General features: G+C 39.9%; 2 protein-coding genes across 2 annotated transcripts; both read right to left on the bottom strand.

Moving 5' to 3' along the window:
• Positions 1–12,425: 12,425 nt before the first annotated feature.
• On the bottom strand, positions 12,426–14,265 carry LOC104120444 (uncharacterized). The gene is made up of 2 exons (XM_009632204.4): positions 14,250–14,265; positions 12,426–13,075 (listed from the first exon to the last, which is right to left on the bottom strand). The coding sequence occupies exons 1-2, from the start codon at positions 14,263–14,265 to the stop codon at positions 12,426–12,428; spliced, it is 666 nt and encodes a 221-aa protein (XP_009630499.4).
• A 1,330-nt stretch (positions 14,266–15,595) lies between these two features.
• Positions 15,596–18,654, bottom strand: LOC104120443 (uncharacterized). The gene is made up of 8 exons (XM_070201698.1): positions 18,606–18,654; positions 18,084–18,228; positions 17,755–17,969; positions 16,883–17,601; positions 16,539–16,604; positions 16,195–16,383; positions 15,767–16,069; positions 15,596–15,679 (listed from the first exon to the last, which is right to left on the bottom strand). The coding sequence occupies exons 1-8, from the start codon at positions 18,652–18,654 to the stop codon at positions 15,596–15,598; spliced, it is 1,770 nt and encodes a 589-aa protein (XP_070057799.1).
• Between the last annotated feature and the right edge of the window lie 456 nt (positions 18,655–19,110).

Here is a 19,110-nt window from a genome sequence, read left to right as displayed (position 1 = left end):
CTACTAACTTCACCATTCTCAATGAATCTTGTATTACCGGTTTCAATAATTCCCGAACTATGGTTTGGATAGTAAAACACATACCCTTTAGATTTCTCTAGGTAACCAATAAAGTAACCACTTACTGTTCGAGAATCTAATTTCTTTTCTTGTGGATTATAAACTCTAGCTTCCGCTGGGCAACCCCAAACATGTAGGTGCCTTAAACTAGGTTTTCTTCCTGTCTACAGTTCAAAAGGGGTCTTTGGAACTGCCTTACTAGGAACCCTGTTTAATAAATATACAACAGTTTTAAGAGCATACATCCACAATGATTTGGGTAATGAGGAATTACTCATTATTCTCCTAACCATATCCATAAGTATTCGATTACGCCTTTCTGCAACACTATTTTGTTGAGGTGTTCCTGGCATAGTATACTGTACACATGTTCCATGTTCCTCGAGGAACTTCGCATCCCGATTCATTATATTTTCCATAATATTCACCACCTCTATCTGACCTAATTATTTTCACCTTTGTATCTAATTGCCTTTCAACCTCATTAACAAACACTTTGAGAGCATCTGTTACTTGAGATTTTTCTTTCAGCAAATAGATGTATCCATAACGTGAAAAGTCATCGATAAAAGTGATAAAATATTTTTCTCCACCAAAAGATGGAACATCAAAGGGTCCACAAATATCGGTGTGTATAATTTCAAGAAGCTGGGTGCTTCTTGTGGCACCTTTCTTACTTTGCTTGGTTTGCTTTCCCTTAATGCAATCCAAACATATAGTAAGATCAGTAAAATTTAGATTCGGAAGAATCTCATTCTTTACTAATCTTTCCAACCTTTCTTTGGATATATGACCCAAACGTCTATGCCACAAGTAAGCAGAACTTTCATCTAGTGAACTACGTTTAATTCCAACATTATGTTGAATAGTAAGAAGGGATTCAGAAAAATCAATATCGAGTTTCAATTTATATAAACCATAACTAAGAAAACCATAACCATAAAAAATAATATTCTTATATAAATTGAAACATCCATTTCCAAACTTTAAATCAAATCCAGAAACATCAATTCTTGAAAGACAAATCAAATTCCTAGAAACTAAAGGTACATAAAGAGTCTGTAATAGATCAAGGTGACGTCCAGTCCCCGTGATCAAACGATAAGTCCCTATGCCTTCAATTGGAGCCTTCATACGATTTCCCATGAACAAGAAATCCTTATTTGGATTTGTACTTTGGATCGTAAGGAATCCTTGCAATGTAGTAGATACATGAGCAGTTGCACCAGAATCAAGCCACCAAGTATTATTAGGAACTTCTATTAAATTTGATTCAAAACATACAAAAGCACTAATTGTACCTTTCTTTTCGAACCAAGCTTTACGTTACAGGCAATCTTTCTGATAGTGTCCTTCCTTGTTACAGAAATAATACGTATCTGCCTTATGTTCCTTCTTAGCATCCTGTGGAGCTTTAGCAGGTGCTTTCTTCTTCTTGAACTTGTTGGGCTTCACTTTAAGTCCTTTACCAGCTCCTTGACCCATGAAGTTGATTATTATGACCCAAAAGGTCATCTTATGTTTTAGAACTCGAATCTGCGTTCTTAAGCCTTAAAAATCTCATTTTTTTTACCCTCATTGATTTGCGTGCATAGTCCGGGCATATTTCCGGAAAGCTTTCATGTTGAAAATTAATGAAAATAAGAATTTATATCTTAAAAGTTGATTTTAGTTGACTTCGGTCAATATTTTTGGTAAACGGGTATGGATCCGTATTTTGATAATCCCAGTGGGTCCGTATCGAATTATGGGATCTGGGCATACGCCCGGAATCGAATTCGAAGGTCCCTAGCTCAAGTTATGAATTTTTGATAAAAATTAAAAGTCTGAAAATTAATTATTTTTAAGAATTGATTGATGTTTGGCATTGTTAGTGCCGGGTCCGTATTCTGGTTACGGAGCCTGGTACAGGTTCACTATGATATTTCAGACTTGTCTGTGAAATTTGGTGAGAAACGAAGTTGATTTGACGTAATTCGGACCTTCGGTTGAAAAAATAGAAATTTTAAAGTGTTCTTGAGAATTTCATTTGATTTGGTGCTAAATTCGTAGTTCTATGTGTTATTTTGGTGATTTCATCGAGCGAGCAAGTTTGTATGATATTTTTAGACTTGTGTGCATGTTTGGTTTAGAGCCCCGAGGGCTCGGGTGAGTTTCGGATAGGCCACGGGATGTTTTGAACTTAGCAAAATCTGGTATTTTAGCTGTATCTGATGTTTGCAATACTGTGCTTCGCGATCGCGAAGGGGAAACTGGACTGGGGGAGGATTTACTCTACGCTAATGCGAGACCATGGTCGCGAACGCGGAGCATTGGGGGGGAGTTGATCTACACGAACACGACAGGTCGAACGCAAATGCGTAGCTCTAGCTATGCTGGGCAGAGGACCTGGGGAAGCTATACACGAACGCGAAGGTAAGGCGGGCTAAGCCTTCGCGAATGCATAAAGCCTCCCGCGATCGCGTAAGTCCTTAGGAGGTTGCTTTTCGCGAACGCGGCAGTGTTCACGCGATCGCAATGAACACTGTCGCCCAGTGCATAAAATAGAATCAAACACGGGATTTATCCAAAAAAAATCATTTTTCTCAAAAACCAAACAGTGTGAGGCGATTTTACAAGAGTCATTTCTTTCCCAAAGTTTTGGTAAGTGATTCTAAACCATTTTCTTTCAATTACCCATTACATTTCTTGAATTATCAACCTAAAATCTAGAGTTTTCATGGTAGAATTAGGAGTTAGGGTAGAAACTAGGGATTTCGGGAATTTTGGAATTTAGTTCTCGATTTGAGGTCGGATTCCAAAACCAATTACATATTCGGGCTCGAGGGTAAATGGGTAAATGGATTTTGGTCCGAACTTCGGGTTTTGACCAAGCGGGCCTGGGTAGATTTTCGACTTTTTGAAGGAAATTTTGGGAAATTTAATTTATGTAATATAGTTGATTCCTTTAGCAATATTTGATATTATTGAGACATTTTTGAATAGATACGAGTGGTTTGGAGGTGAATTCCAAAGGAAAAGCTATGATTGAGAATTAAGTGGCCTTCGGAGCGAGGTAAGTGTCGTGTCTAACTTTGGCTTGAGGGAATAGCTATTATATGTTTATTTGCTATGTGTTTGGTTGTTAAATACGATGTATAGGTGAGGTGACGAGCATCTATGCATTGTTGTCGAGTCATAGCATGCGAGTGAAATTCTATTCTTGTCTATTTTGTAACCTTAAATTCTACTATCCATGCTTAGCGGGTTATTTCAAATGTTGGATGACTTATATCTAGTTTCACTGAGATTTGGTAACTTTCGAATATTGATTCAAGGTTGAGGTTACATTGTGCTGTTGATTATGGGTAAAATACCGGTTTCTTTGTGATACTCCTATCTATCCGTTCTTATTGATTATGTGATTTGTGAGGAGGAGTGTAAAGTACGAAGGGTGATGCCGTGCATGCATTATTTATATTGTAAGGAAGAGTGTAAAGCACTAAGGGTGATGCCGTGTATATTATGAGAGGTTTAATGCACAAAGGTTGATGCCGTGCCGTTCTATTTATTTATTTGGCGAGGTTGAGAGTAAAAGCACGAAGGGTGATGCCGTGCCGTTCTATTTATTTATTTGGAGAGGTAGAGAGTAAAAGCACAAAGGGTGATGTCGTGCCCTCTCTATTTTTATTTGGTGAGGTTGAGAGTAAAAGCACGAAGGGTGATGTCGTGCAGTTTTCCTTTGTTGTTTTATTTGCTGAATTTGCTTAAGGATTTTCGGTTTAATTCTGTCTTTTTATTATTCTCATTCTTTATATTGTATTCTCCCACTGTATGTCCCCTTTCCATTATTTCTGCGTTATTTCTTTATTTACTGTTGTTGCCACTAGCATGATTATACTGTTCAGGTTATATGTGGGTTTCTTGTCCTAGCCTCGTCACTACTTCGCCAAGGTTAGGCTCGACACTTACCAGTACATGGGGTCGGTTGTACTGATGTTGCACTCTGCACTTTCTGTGCAGAATTTGGTACTGGCTCAGGTTGATCGAGATTTTTCTATTGGTCCGCTGTCCGGAGACTCAAGATAGATCTGTCGGCGTTCACAGACCTTGAAGTCCCCGTCTATCTTTTATGTGCTACTGTTTTCTTTCATTCAAATAGTTGTATTTATTTCAGACTATTACTTGTATTAAGTTCTAGAATGCTCGTGAATTATGATTCCAGATCCGGATCGTAGTAATTTATACAGTTTTATAATATTCCGCACGTATTATATTTCATCTTAGTTAATTATTGTTATTTACTTAATGGAAATAAGGAATTGGTTTAAAGATTCTCTAACGTTGGCTTGCCTAGCAAGTGAAATGTTAGGTGCCATCACGATCCCATCGGTAGGAAATTCCGGGTCGTGACAGTTGGTATCAGAGCACTAGGTTGCCTAGGTCTCACGATTCACGAGCAAGCTTAGTAGAGTCTGGAGGATCGGTATGGATATGTCTGTGCTTATCTTCCAAAGGCTATGAAGTTTAGGAACAAGTTTCACTTCTATTCTTCTCTGTCATGCGATTTTGCTTTCTCAATACTGATTGAACTCTTCTACTCTTATTCTCTCACAGATGGTGAGAACACGTACCGCTTCCTCAACTGAGCATCAGCCAGAGCCTCCAGTAGCAGATCCTACACGGGGCAGAGGTCGAGGCCGAGGCAGGGGCAGGGCTCAACCTAGAGCCCGAGCAACAGCCCCAGCAGTGGAGCCTCAGATAGAGCTTGACGAGGAGGTTCCAGCCCAGACTATTCCTACCGGACCAGCTCAGATTCCGGAGGGGTTCATTGCCACCCCAGTACTTCAGGACGCTTTGGTCCGTTTGGTGTGCCTTATGGAGAGTGTGGCCTAGACTGGCACATTTCCCATGGCACCAGCAGTCTCCCAGGCTGGAGGAGGAGCCCAGACTCCCACCACTCCCGCTCCGGAGCAGATAGCTCCCCAGTATCAGGCTCCAGCAGCTCAGCCAATCGGATTAGTTCAGTCGGTTATTGCGGCACAGGTCGGAGATGGGCCAGCTATGTCTTTTGAGGCTTTATGGAGATTGGATAGGTTTATCAAGCTCTTTCCTGTTCACTTAAGTGGTGCTCCTTCAGAGGATCCCCAAGAGTATCTTTACAGCTGTCATGAGGTTCTACGGAACATGGGTATAGTTGAGACCAATGGGGTCGATTTTGCTGTATTTTAGATGACTGGTTCTGCCAAGAAATGGTGGAGAGATTACTTGTTGACCAGACTAGATGGGTCGCCTGCTCTTACTTGAGACCAGTTCTCTCAGCTCTTCATAGAGAAGTTTCTGTCTGTCACATTTAGAGAGGAGCGTCGCCGTCAGTTTGAGCATCTCCAGCAGGGCAGTATGACAGTTACTCAGTATGAGACCCATTTTGTGGATTTGGCCCGTCATGCTATTCTTATGCTTCCCACCGAGAGAGAGAGAGGATAAGGAGGTTTATTGATGGACTTGCTCAGCCTATCAGATTGCAGATGGCTAAGGAGACTGGGAGTGAGATTTCTTTTCAGGAAGTGCTAATGTCGCCAGACGAGTCGAAATGGTTCTTACCCAGAGGTCTCTTGCCAGGGGTCTGACAAGAGACCTCATCATTCTGGTGAGTTCAGCGGTGCCTCATCTAGGGCAGGAGTACTTTTGGTAGAGGCCATCATCCCAGGCCATTTCATTCAGCACTCCAGGCATCCCATGGTGCCTCAGGTGGTCGTGGTCCTCAAATGCATTATTTCGACCAGCTAGCTATAGTGCACCACCAGCTCCTACTAGTGTACATTTATTCCAGAGTTATCAGGGTGGTTATTCAGGCTGACAGGGTCAGTTTCAGGGTCAGCAGTCACAGCAGCCGAGGTTATGTTATACTTGTGGAGATCTGAGGCACATTGCTAGATTTTTCCCTCAGGCAACGGGCAGCTCACAGCATCAGAGTTCTCGTGCCATAATTCTGGCACCAGTTGCTGCATCACCTGCTCAGCCAGCCAGAGGCAGGGGTCAGGCAGCCAAAGGTAGCGGCCAGACTGTTAGAGGCGGAGGCAAGACTATTAGAGGTGGAAACCAGCCAGTTAGAGGTCGTCCCAGGGACGTAGTTCAGGGTGGTGGGGCCCAGCCCCGGTGTTATGCTTTCCCAGCCAGGCCTGAGGTTGAGTCATATGACGCTGTTATCATAGGTACTGTTTCAGTTTGCAGTATAGATGCTTCAGTTCTATTTGATCCGGGATCTACTTACTCCTATGTGTCATCCTATTTTGCTTCCTATTTAGTTGTGCCCCATGATTCTTTGAGTGCTCTTGTGTATGTGTCCACGCCAGTGGGGGATGCTATTGTTGTAGATCGTGTTTATCGTTCGTGTGTGGTCACCATTGGGAGTCTTGAGACTCGTGTAGATCTTCTACTTCTCGACATGGTTGACTTTGATGTCATACTGGGTATGGATTGGTTGTTACCTTATCATGCTATATTAGATTGTCACACCAAGACGGTGACCTTAGCCTTGTAGGGGTTGCCTCGATTAAAGTGAAGAGGGAATCTTGGCCATTCTTCCAGCAGGGTTATCTCTTATGTGAAGGCTCGGCATATGGTCGAGAAGGGGTGTCTAGCTTATTTGGATTATGTCCGCGATTCTAGTGCGGAGGTTCCTTCCATGGATTCAGTGCCGGTTGTTCATGAGTTTCCAGAGGTGTTTCCTGTAGACCTGCCGGGGATGCCACCCGACAGGGATATTGATTTCTGCATTGATTTGGCTCCGGGCACTCAGCCTATTTCCATTCCGCCATACCGCATGGCCCCACCAGAGTTGAAAGAATTGAAGGAGCAGTTGCAAGATTTGCTTGATAAGGGCTTCATTAGACCTAGTGTGTAGCCCTGGGGTGCACCTGTGTTGTTTGTGAAGAAGAAAGATGGATCGATGAGGATGTGTATAGATTATCGGCAGTTGAACAAGGTCACCATCAAGAACAAGTATCCATTGCCAAGGATTGATGATTTATTTGATCAGTTTCAGGGTGCCAAGGTGTTTTCAAAGATTGATTTGAGATCTGGCTACCATCAGTTGAGGATTAGGGCATTCGATGTTCCTAAGACAGATTTTCGGACTCGGTATGGGCATTATGAGTTTCTAGTGATGTCATTTGGGCTGACAAATGCCCCAGCAACATTCATGGATTTGATGAACCGGGTATTCAAACCCTACTTGGATTCCTTTGTGGTTGTGTTTATTGATGATATCTTGATCTACTCCCACAGTCGAGAGGAGCATGAGCAGCACCTTCAGATCGTTCTTTAAACTCTGAAAGACAGCCACTTATATGCTAAGTTTTCAAACTGCGAGTTTTGGTTGAGTTCAGTTGCTTTCTTGGGTCATGTTGTATCAGCAGAGGGTATTCAGGTGGATCCTAAGAAGATTGAGGCAGTTCAGAACTGGCCTAGACCCACATCAGCTACCGAGATCCGTAGTTTCCTGGGTTTGTCGGGCTATTACCGTCGATTTGTAGAGAGGTTTTCATCCATAGCAGCCCTGTTGACCAGATTGACCCGGAAGGGTGCCCCGTTCAGGTGATCAGACGAGTGTGAAGCAAGCTTTCAAAAGCTCAAGACTGTTTTGACTATGGCATCGGTATTGGTGTTACCCACAGGTTCAGGATCTTATACAGTATATTGTGACGCATCCCGTATTGATCTGGGTGCGGTATTGATGTAGGGTAGCAAGGTTATTGCATATACTTCGCGGCAACTGAAGGTTCACGAGAAGAATTACCCTGTTCATGATCTAGAGCTGGCAGCCATTGTTCACGCGTTGAAGATTTGGAGGCACTATCTTTACGGCATTCCATGTGAGGTATTCACTAATCATCGGAGCTTGCAGTATTTGTTCAAGCAGAAGGAACTCAATTTGAGGCAGAGAAGGTAGTTGGAGCTATTGAAAGACTATGATATCACCATATTGTATCATCCCGGGAAGGCCAATGTGGTTGCCGATGCTTTGAGTAGAAAATCAGCTAGTATGGGTAGCCTTGCATATATTTCAATTGGTGAGAGACCGCTTGCATTAGATGTTAAGGCATTGGCCAACCAGTTCGTGAGGTTGTATGTTTCTGAGCCCAGCCATGTTCTAGCTTGTACAGTTGCTCGATCTTCTTTGTTTGAGCGCATCAGAGATCAGCAGGATGACGATCCTCATTTACTTGTCCTTAGAGACACAGTGCGGCACGGTGGTGCCAAGCAGGTCACTATTGGAGATGACGGAGTTTTGAGGATGCAGGGCCATATTTGTGTGCCTAATATGGATGGACTTCGTGAGTTGTTTCTTGAGGAGGCCCACAGTTCCCCGTATTCTATTCATCCTGGTGCCGCCAAGATGTATCAGTACTTGCGGCAATATTATTGGTGGAGGAGGATGAAGAAAGATATAGTTGCTTACGTGGCTCGGTGCTTGAATTGTCAGCAAGTGAAATATGAACATCAGAGACCCGGTGGTTTGCTTCCGCAGATGGAGATTCCTGAGTGGAAGTGGGAGCGTATCACTATGGACTTTGTTCTTGGACTCCCACAGACTCAGAGGAAGTTCGATGACGTGTGGGTTATTGTGGATAGGCTGACTAAGTTAGCGCACTTCATTCCTGTGGCAGTTACCTATTCCTCGGAGCGGTTAGCAAAGATTTATATTTGGTACATCATCCGTCTTCACGGTGTGCCCGTGTCTATCATTTCTGATCGAGGTACGCAACTTACCTCGCACTTTTGGAGGGCAGTACAACGTGATTTGGGTACGCGGGTTGAGTTGAGCACAACATGCCATTATCAGATGGACGGGCAGTCCAAGCGTACTATTCAGATCTTAGAGGATATGCTCCGCGCTTGTGTCATAGACTTTGGAGGTTCTTGGGATCAGTTCTTCCCCCTTGCAGAGTTTGCCTACAATAATAACTACCAGTCAAGTATTCAGATGGCTCCCTATGAGGCATTATATGGTAGGCGGTGTCGGTCGCCAGTTGGGTGGTTCGAGCCGGGAGAGGCTCGGTTGTTGGGCACAGACTTAGTACAGGATGCCTTGGATAAGGTCAAGATCATTCAGGATCGACTTTGCACAGCTCAGTCCAGGCAGAAGAGTTATGCTGACCGTAGAGTTCGTGATGTTGCATTCATGGTCGGAGAGAGTGTTACTTCGGGTATCACTCATGAAGGTTGTAATGAGGTTCGGAAAGAAGGGCAAGTTGAGCCCTAGGTATATCAAACCTTTTGAGATTCTAGAGAGAGTGGGAGAGGTGGCTTACAGGCTTGCATTGCCACCTAGTTTAGCAGTTGTTCACCGGATATTCCATGTGTCCATGCTTCGAATGTATCATGGTGATCCGTCCCATGTGTTAGATTTCAACTCTGTCCAGTTGGACAAGGATTTGACTTACGAGGAGGAGACGGTGGCAATTCTAGCCCAGCAAGTTCTCCAGTTGAGATCAAAAAGTTACACTTCAGTTCGAGTGCAGTGGAGAGGTCAGCCTATTGAGGCAGCTACTTGGGAGTCCAAGTCCGATATGTGGAGTAGATATCCCCACGTTTTTACCAGCCCAGGTACTTTTCTATGTCCGTTCGAGGACGAACGATTGTTTTAGAAGCGGAGAATGTGATGACCCAAAAGGTCATCTTATGTTTTAGAACTCGAATTTGCGCTCTTAAGACTTAAAAATCTCATTTTTTATCCTCCTCGATTTGCATGCATAGTCCGAGCATATTTCCGGAAAGCTTTCATGTTGAAAATTAATGAAAATAAGAATTTATGCCTTAAAAATTAATTTTAGTTGACTGCGGTCAATATTTTTGGTAAACGGGCACGGATCCGTATTTTGATGATCCCGGTGGGTCCGTATCGAATTATGGGATCTGGGCGTATGCCCGGAATTGAATTTGGAGGTCCCTAGCTCAAGTTATGAAATTTTGATGAAAATTAAAAGTCTACAAATTAATTGTTTTAAAATTTGATTGATGTTTGGCATTGTTAGTGCCGGGTCCGTATTCTGGTTCCGGAGCCTGGTATAGGATCGCTATGATATTTAAGAGTTGTCTGTAAAATTTGGTGAGAAAAGAAGTTGATTTGACGTAATTCGGATCTTAGGTTGAAAAAATAAAAATTTTAAAGTGTTCTTGAGAATTATATTTGATTGGGTGCTAAATTCGTAGTTCTAGGTGTTATTTTGGCGATTTCATCGCGCGAGCAAGTTCGTATGATGTTTTTAGACTTGTGTACATGTTTGGTTTAGAACCCCGAGGGCTCGGGTGAGTTTCGGATAGGCCACGGGGTGTTTTGAACTTAGAAAAATCTGGTATTTTTGTTGTATCTGATGTCTGCAATACTGTGCTTCGAGATCGCCTAGTCACTCCCGCGATCGCGAAAGGGGAAACTGGGCAGGGGGAGGATTTACTCTACGCGAACGCGAGACCATGGTCGCAAATACGGAGCATTGGGGGGAGTTGCTCTACGCGAACGCGACAGGTCGAACGCGAACGCGTAGCTCTAGCTATGCTGGGCAGGGGACCTGTGGAAGCTTTATGCGAACGCGAGCCATTTCACACGAACGCGAAGGTAAGGTGGGCTAAGCCTTCGCAAACACATAAAGCCTCCCGCGATCGCGTAAGTCCTTAGGAGGCTGCTCTTTGCGAACACGACAGCGTTCACGCGATCGCGATGAACACTGTCGCCCAATGCATAAAACAGAATCAAATAGGGGATTTAGCCAAAAAAAATTATTTTTCTCAAAAACCAAACGGTGTGAGGCGATTTTTCAAAAGTCATTTCTTCCCCAAAACCAATTACATTTTCGGGCTCGGGGATGAATAGGTAAATGAATTTTGGTCTAAACCTCGGGTTTTGACCAAGCAGGCCCAGGGTCAATTTTTGACTTTTTGAAGGATAATTTGGAAAATTTAATTTATATAATATAGTTAATTCCTTTAGCAATATTTGATATTACTGAGTCATTTTTGAATAGATACGAGTGGTTTGGAGGTGAATTCCAAAGGAAAAGCTATGATTGAGAATTAAGTGGCCTTCGGATCGAGGTAAGTGTCGTGTCTAACTTTAGCTTGACGGAATAGGTATTATATGTTTATTTGCTACATGTTTGGTTGTTAAATACGATGTATAGGTGAAGTGACGAGCATCTATGCGTCGTTTTCGAGTCATAGCATGCGAGTGAGATTCTATTCTTGTCTATTTTGTAGCCTTAAATTCTACTATCCATGCTTAGCGGGTTATTTGAAATGTTGGGTGATTTATATCTAGTTTCACTGAGATTTGGTAACTTTCAAATATTAATTCAAGGTTGAGATTATATTGTGCTATTGATTATGGGTAAAATACCGATTTCTTTGTGATGCTCCTATCTATCAGTTGTTATTGATTCTGTGATTTGTGAGGAGGAGTGTAAAGCACAAAGGGTGATGCCGTGCATGCATTATTTATATTGTGAGGAAGAGTATAAAGCACGAAGGGTGATGTCGTGTATATTATGAGATGTTTAATGCACGAAGAGTGATGTCGTGTCGTTCTATTTATTTATTTGGCGAGGTTGAGAGTAAAGGCACGAAGGGTGATGCCGTACCGTTCTATTTATTTATTTGGCGAGGTTGAGAGTAAAAGCACGAAGGGTGATGTCATGTCGTTCTATTTATTTATTTGGTGAGGCTGAGAGTAAAATCACGAAAGGTGATGCCGTGCAGTTTTATTTGCTCAATTTGTTTAAGGATTTTCGGTTTAATTCTGTCTTTTTATTATTCTCACTCTTTATATTGTATTCCCCCACTGTATGTCCCTTTCCCATTATTTCTGCGTTATTTCTTTATTTACTGTTGTTGCCACTAGCATGATTATACTGTTCAGGTTATATGTGGGTGTCTTGTCCTAGCCTCGTCACTACTTCGCCGAGGTTAGGCTCGACACTTACCAGTACATGGGGTCGGTTGTACTGATGCTGCACTCTGCACTTTCTATGCAGAATTTAGTACCGGCTCAGGTTTATCGAGATTTTTCTATTGGTCCGCTGTCCGGAGACTCAAGGTAGATCTGTCGGCATTCACAGACCTTGAAGTCCTCGTCTATCTTTTATGTCCTACTGTTTTCTTTCATTCAAACAGTTGTATTCTTTCAGACTATTACTTGTAGTAAATTCTAGAATGCTCGTGAATTGTGACTCCAGATCCGGGTGGTAGTAATTAATAAAGTTTTATAATATTACGCACTTATTATATTTCATCTTAGTTAATTATTGTTATTTACTGAATGAAAATAAGGAATTGGTTTAAAGATTCTCTAACGTTGGCTTGCCTAGCAAGTGAAATGTTAGGTGCTATTACGGTCTCGTCGGTGGGAAATTCTGGGTCGTGATATTGATTGAATGACTCCCTTGTTTCTTAAGTCTTGGATCCTCCCGAATAAGCATACTGGATAATTCACTAACATTACACTTATCCTTAATTGTGTTATAGTTAATTTGAAATGGTCCATACTCAGAAGGCAACGAGTTCAGAATAAACTGAACCAAGAAGGAATCATCCACTTTCATCCCCAAGGTCTGAAGTCTTGCTGCAATGTTAGTCATCTCGGTGATATGGTTTTGCATACTACGCGACCCGTCAAACTTTATGGTCGTGAGTTCAATCATTAGTGTACCAGCGAGAGACTTATCTGCAGAACGAAAATGTTCTTTCACAAACTTCAGGTATTTTCTGGCACTTTCTGTTTTTGGAATAGTAATTTTAATGTTGTTGGCAATATTCATTCGCATAAACATAAGGCTTAGCCTATTAGAGCGTTCCCATGCTTTATGGAAAGACTTCTCATCCGCACTGCTCGAATCAGTAATGGCAGCGGGCTTATCATTCAGCAAAGCTAAGTCAAGATCCATCACACCTAAGGGGAACTGGACTTGCTCACGCCATTCAGAGAAGTTCAATCCGTTGAACACAGTAACAGACGAAGCATGCGAATGAAAAGGAATAGCTGCAAAATAGATAATACATGCTCACAAATCAATATGGATTCAACAAAATAGTTAAAGAATATCACAATTCTCCTTTGGGTAAATACTACGACACACTATCATAATTTAAATGTCATTTATTCTTTAATAGGTAATTAAATATTTTTAACCAAATATATATGCCATCTTTGGACAGACAATATATATTTGACTAAGAATATTAATTTACCTCATCATATTCACTATTCATAGAATAATTATTCACCTTTCGGTAAAATCCTTAAGTTCTAGCAATAGTGAAAATTAATTTATCCACTAATTTTTAATTATAGGCATTTTATTAATTTTATGGATAAACTATAACATAAGTGCACACACAAAATAGAGATCATAAGATTTTATGCATGTGATTACTTTAAACAATCTAGTTTGGTCACTTTGGTGACTAACAAACTATATACACATTAATCACATACATAAAATAAATAATAAATAGCTTTATCAACTAATAGCCCAAAATAAATTATTAAATAAACCCAAACAAATTACTTCATAGCCTAAAGTTAACAGTAACTGATCTAATTTTTAAATCTTTCATAAAAAAGAATTTTTCATAATGGCTTAGAACGTTGGAACATAATATCCTTAAGCATTCAAAAGGAGAAATTTAGACAACATAAATATATGAGGCAAACTTTAAATGGATACCTAATACATAAAGAATCAAACATTGAAGGTTACTGCTTTAAAGAAATAGATACATTTGGGTGGGATTGTAGAGGAATTTAATTCCACAAATATTCATTCCCAATATAAAACTTCATTAGATTTCGTTAACTGTAGTAACACTTTATTGGTGAATCTTAAGCAAAATTCATCACAGGGAAAAATTCATCACAGCGTCCGACCTTTCTTCGTTCAAATAGAAAATTTTACATAATTTATTACTAGCAGTTCATAAAAGAAATTTCATACTTTATTAGATATCCTAAAATTAAAGAACTGGAATCAGAAACGAGATTATTACAAATTCAATTAGAACAGTACGCATCAACATAAAGATATAGTCTTTTTTTTACGAAGATTATCAGTTCAAATATCCAGGCTCGTGATACCACATGTGAGCATAAACTTTAATTGCATATCAGGATCTTAAACATGATAATCTTACACAAAATCGTACAGAAAACATACCTGAATCGTAAGCCATCATCGTGAAGCGGAAGCGTTAATTCAAATTGGTTTCTCACCCCTTACCCTAACTTTTGTTACCGCCGACTTTAGTGATGGAAGAAAGAAAAATAAAATACGGTAACCCTAATGGGTGGGGAGATGACCAATTTATAAAGGTTCTCACTTAATCCGGTACGTCCATCAAATAACTGATCGGACGGATGAGATTTGCTCATTAATTAAATACTAATTATGGGCCTTAAACTTATTGGGCCACCAATAAACGTAGAAAAATCTTACACTACTATGTAAATGTCTACATGTTCCATGTTTTCTATGTAACTTTTGTTCTAGTAGCCAAATCATGATATAAGCTATCTTCCACATTTTAATTTCTTTCAGATTAATTATTTGCTCTTCTTTATGACTAGTGATATATGATCGTTCTAGATGTTGTTCTACACACATGAAAAAATATAATTAACCTTATCTTTCAATAAAACTTTAGAAATATCTACATATGTAAAAAAAATCATTTATACTGTCAGTCGTAAAATAAGTCATTTATTTATAAGATGTTCACAAATTTCCGTGCCCAAATTAATCAGCATATTCTTTTGATCCAACCGCAACCTAAACCAGCGGGCTGGCAGGTCCAGAATCTTTTTATCGCTAATTAAAGTGAAGGTGTACAAATATATTTGATTGTGTTGATATTTTTTTAGATAAGTTTATTATGAAAGCATTTTATCTGATCTTAAGATGATCTTCTGCCGAGATTTAGGTGATCTTTCAATTTTGTAGGATTAAGATAAAGACTTTTATGATTTTAGGCCTAAATTGAAACGGGGTGACTCTTTTCTCTTTTCTTAAATTTCGTGTCCAGTCAAATAAGTTCACATAAATTAAAACGGAGAGAGTATTATACTAAACTCATAATTTCAAAAGTACAACGCTAATAAGAATGTCCTTAAAGATAATTAAGGAAACAGTTGAAGAAGGAACAAATTCTTAATCTTTTTCCAAATAAAACAATATTCGCAGAACAGAAAATGACTCATCATGAACTCTAAGCTGGCCGTTATATATAGGAAGCGCCCCTTGTTGAACAATTATTCACCAATAATTGACCATAGGAACAAAAAGAAACAGTATACAAAAAAAGAAGGAAAACATGTCTTGGGTCATTCGTACAGGTGTAAGCCTTACACTGAGTGAAGAGCAAGTGAAGGGTATACTCAAGAAATATGATAAGAATGGAGATGGGAAACTTAGCAAGCAAGAATTCAGATTAACTTTTAAAGAGATGGGTTTGCATTTTTGCCATTGGAACTCAACTAGCAACAAGTCTACATGGAGGGTGTTGATTACACTGAAACATTCTCTCCTGTGACCAAAATGGTCACAGTAAGATCTGTTCTGGCAATTGCTGCTGCCAAGCAGTGGTACATCTATCAGATGAATGTCCATAATACTTTTATACATAGAGAATTACTTTAGGAAGTCTACATGGAGATTCCTCCTGGGTTGTGAGTAACATAGTCCTTCAACCAAATTGGTGGTCGGCTGTCCCTGCTAGATCTTCTACTAGCAACAAGTTCAGCAATAGCCAATATAGAAAATATTGGCTCAGCAGGGATGACTACTGAATGAGCAAGAGGATCAACATAAGACTCTACATCATCCTCATAGAGTGCAAAGGTGTCACTCTCTGAGTGATTGTGAGGAGGTGCATCATCTGGTGATGCAACATTAGGTGCAACATGATATGGAGGTAACTTGTTCTCAGAGAAAATAATAGGATTATTGAGATCTAGCAAGGAAACATAGAGGAGATAGTACTAGAGGCATATTTGAAAAGGAAGATATCTTCTTTGAAAATCACATCTCTACTGACAGTAAAGCCTTTTGAGAGAAGATTATACATTTTGTAGCCCTTTTGTGTCATAGAATAGCCTAGAAATACAGCTGGAACAGCTCTAGGAGCAAACTTATCTGATCTTCTCACATCAGTTACATATCCTAGACATCCAAACACTCTCATATTGTCCAAAGGAGAAACATGACCAATTAAAGCTTCAAAAAGAGACTTACCTTGAAGGGTTGTTGAAGGTAGCCTATTTATAATATACACAACATTGGTGACACACCCACCCTAGAATTTGAGAGGTACAAAAGCTTGAAACCTCAGTGATCTAGCCACTTCCAAAATATACATGTGCCTTCTCTCAGCTACTTCATTCTGTTGTGGAGTATATATATGCAAGAACTCTGGTGAATTATGCCTTTAGTCTCTAGCAACTTAGCTACTTGAGAGTTGAGAAATTCACTGCCATTATCTGATCGAAAAACTTTCACATATGCTGAATAGATATTCTGAATCATATAAATAAAAGATCTAAGGACAACAATCACTTCTGATTTGGTAGGCAGCAGAAATATTCAAGTATATCGAGAATAGTCATCTACAAGAGTTAAAAAATACTTCTTTCCATCATAAGTAGAAACTTTATAGGGTCCCCATACATCACCATGTAATGTATGAAAGCAAACATCAGTAGTACTTAAAGGAAAGGGTAGCCTGGTTTGTCTTGCAAAGTGCATATAATGCAAGTGTCATCAGAATTCTTGTAATTGTGATTCTGAAATCAAACCATGGTTTTCAAGGTCTTTGTAAGCACATGTCCGAACCTCTTATGCCATAAGGCAACATCCTTTATTCTATTCTTAGTGATCATATTAACAGTAGGTAAGTTCTTTTGAGTTGATAGCCTAGGAATTGGTCTGGGAACTACAGCTTGAATGTCAGTTGTATTGACCCCTGCAGAATAGAAAATATAAAGACCATCATCTTCTCTACCAATCCCCTTCACCTGTCCACTGGAGAGTTCCTGAAAAATGCAAAATTCAGGAAAGAACATCACTGCCCATCTCATCTCCTTTGTTAGCTTTGAGACATATAAAAGATTGTAGTTGAAGTCAAGTATATGAAGTACATTACTAATTGTTTGGCCCTGGTTAATATAAGTTGATCCTATGTGACTTAAGGAAGCAGCATTTCCTGTAGGAAGTTGAACTGTACCATTCTTACCATTATTCAACCTCTTAGGATTAACTAATAAGCTAAGACTGTGTACCATATAACTCGAGGCACCTGAATCCACTATCCACTTAGCCAACACTTCTGGAGTCACTACACAAGATGTCATACCTGCTGGCAATGGTGTAGTTATAGTTGAGTTGTTCCCCTCACTTTCTTTTCCCAGTAGCTGAATTATCTGACGGTACTGTTCTTGAATAAAGTGTGGAATATTGAGCATCACATTATGAGTCCCCTGTCCAGGCATTGCACCTTGTTGAACTTGTGAGGTACCTGCAAAATTAGCTATAAAAGTTTGATTGTTCCTTGTAGCAGTTGTTTTTCTTGGTCATAAAGTCTAGAGGATATCCATTTAGTTTATAACATGTCTCCCTAGTATGCCCTTTAAAGTTGCAGTAGTCACAGTACATAGTATTCTTCTTGGACCTGTAATTGCTTCCTCCAGTATAACTATATCCACTAGGATAATTGTTGTTGAGTCCTCGAGTATGAGTATAATTTCCTGTGGCATTATTGTACCCTTTACCACTGAACATACTAGTATTGTTATTTGGTATTCCTGTGGTTTTTCTACTAAACAAGGCAATGCCTTAAGTAACTTCAGAGACCTGTGATGAATGGCACATAGATCTTCTGCTTTCCTAAGATATGATCATAGCATAGGCTTTGTTAATGGAAGGAATATACAACATGTTCAAAATCTGATTGCTTGACTGAGAATAGGATTCATTTATCCCCATAAGAACTGTAGTAACCTTTGATACTGGAAATGTTCAACATATTTTTTTGATTCATCACAACCACACCTAGGGCAGGGCATAAGAGCATCGAATTCTGCCCAGAATTCTTTCAGCTTGAAGAAGTAGACACAGATGATATCCTTTGGGTTAATGTAGCAATCTGCTTATGAAGATATAACACATGAGAACCATTCACTTTATCAAATTTCTCCTTGAGATCCATCCAAACCTTGTGAGCACTCGAGGCATACACCATACCACTCAATAATTCAGCACTTACTAAGTTCATAATCTAAGAGAGAACTATTGCATTGCATTTTTTCCACAATTCATGAAGAGACGCATCGAATTTCTCCTTAGGATATCTACCACCCATAAACCCTAGCTTACTTTTTCCTAGTAAACTAACACGCATTGCACTACTCCACATTGTATAGTTTTCAGGTCTAGTTAATTTGACTGAAATCAGAGAACTACGTGGAGTATCACATGGCTAAAGAAACAGGGGATGATGTTAATCAATTCAAGTTGAGCTACCGCCAGCAGCTCCTATGCTTGTGTCAATTTCTTCATTCTCGACCGCCATTGTTAATGAGGCACTCGAGCTCAGATGAAGAAGCAAAAAAAACGGAGAAGAAACTGCTAATTGTTCGAATTAGCCCTAACTTCGAAGATATCGAAGAATTTATCAAAATACAAACACTGAGCCAGCTTAGATCAAGATAATTGATAACGAAGCGTGATTCATAAATACAAGCTCTGATACTATGATGAAATCCTAGATCTAATCTGAGCTGCTAAGCTGAGAATGAAGGAGAATCGGTTACACGCTAATGGAGAAGAACGTTTCTTCATTTTCTGTTATTTTTTGTTACAAACACTATATACTAACCGTGTATATATACAAACAAGTTAGCAACTAACACACCTACTTGACAAACTAAACCTTCCACTAACTTAGCTTAGCTGGCATCCAATTGTACATTCCACTGTCTATACACCTAATACTTCAACAGATGGATGTATTAACGAAGATGAGATA

Source organism: Nicotiana tomentosiformis, chromosome 4 (assembly GCF_000390325.3).
Source record: "Nicotiana tomentosiformis chromosome 4, ASM39032v3, whole genome shotgun sequence".
In the NCBI taxonomy this organism is placed as follows: Eukaryota; Viridiplantae; Streptophyta; class Magnoliopsida; order Solanales; family Solanaceae; genus Nicotiana; species Nicotiana tomentosiformis.
Note: the sequence above shows the minus strand (reverse complement) of the source record. Positions and strands in the feature narration are given on the sequence as shown.

Excerpts from the sequence above, each read along its gene's own strand:
- LOC104120443 (XM_070201698.1), bottom strand. The coding sequence starts at position 18,654 with ATGGCGGTCGAGAATGAAGAAATTGACACAAGCATAGGAGCTGCTGGC. Across the intron at positions 17,970-18,083 it reads GAACATTTCCAGTATCAAAG|GAAAGCAGAAGATCTATGTG; the intron begins GTTACTACAGTT and ends ATCATATCTTAG. Across the intron at positions 15,680-15,766 it reads CAATTTGGTTGAAGGACTAT|ATGTACCACTGCTTGGCAGC; the intron begins GTTACTCACAAC and ends TTCATCTGATAG.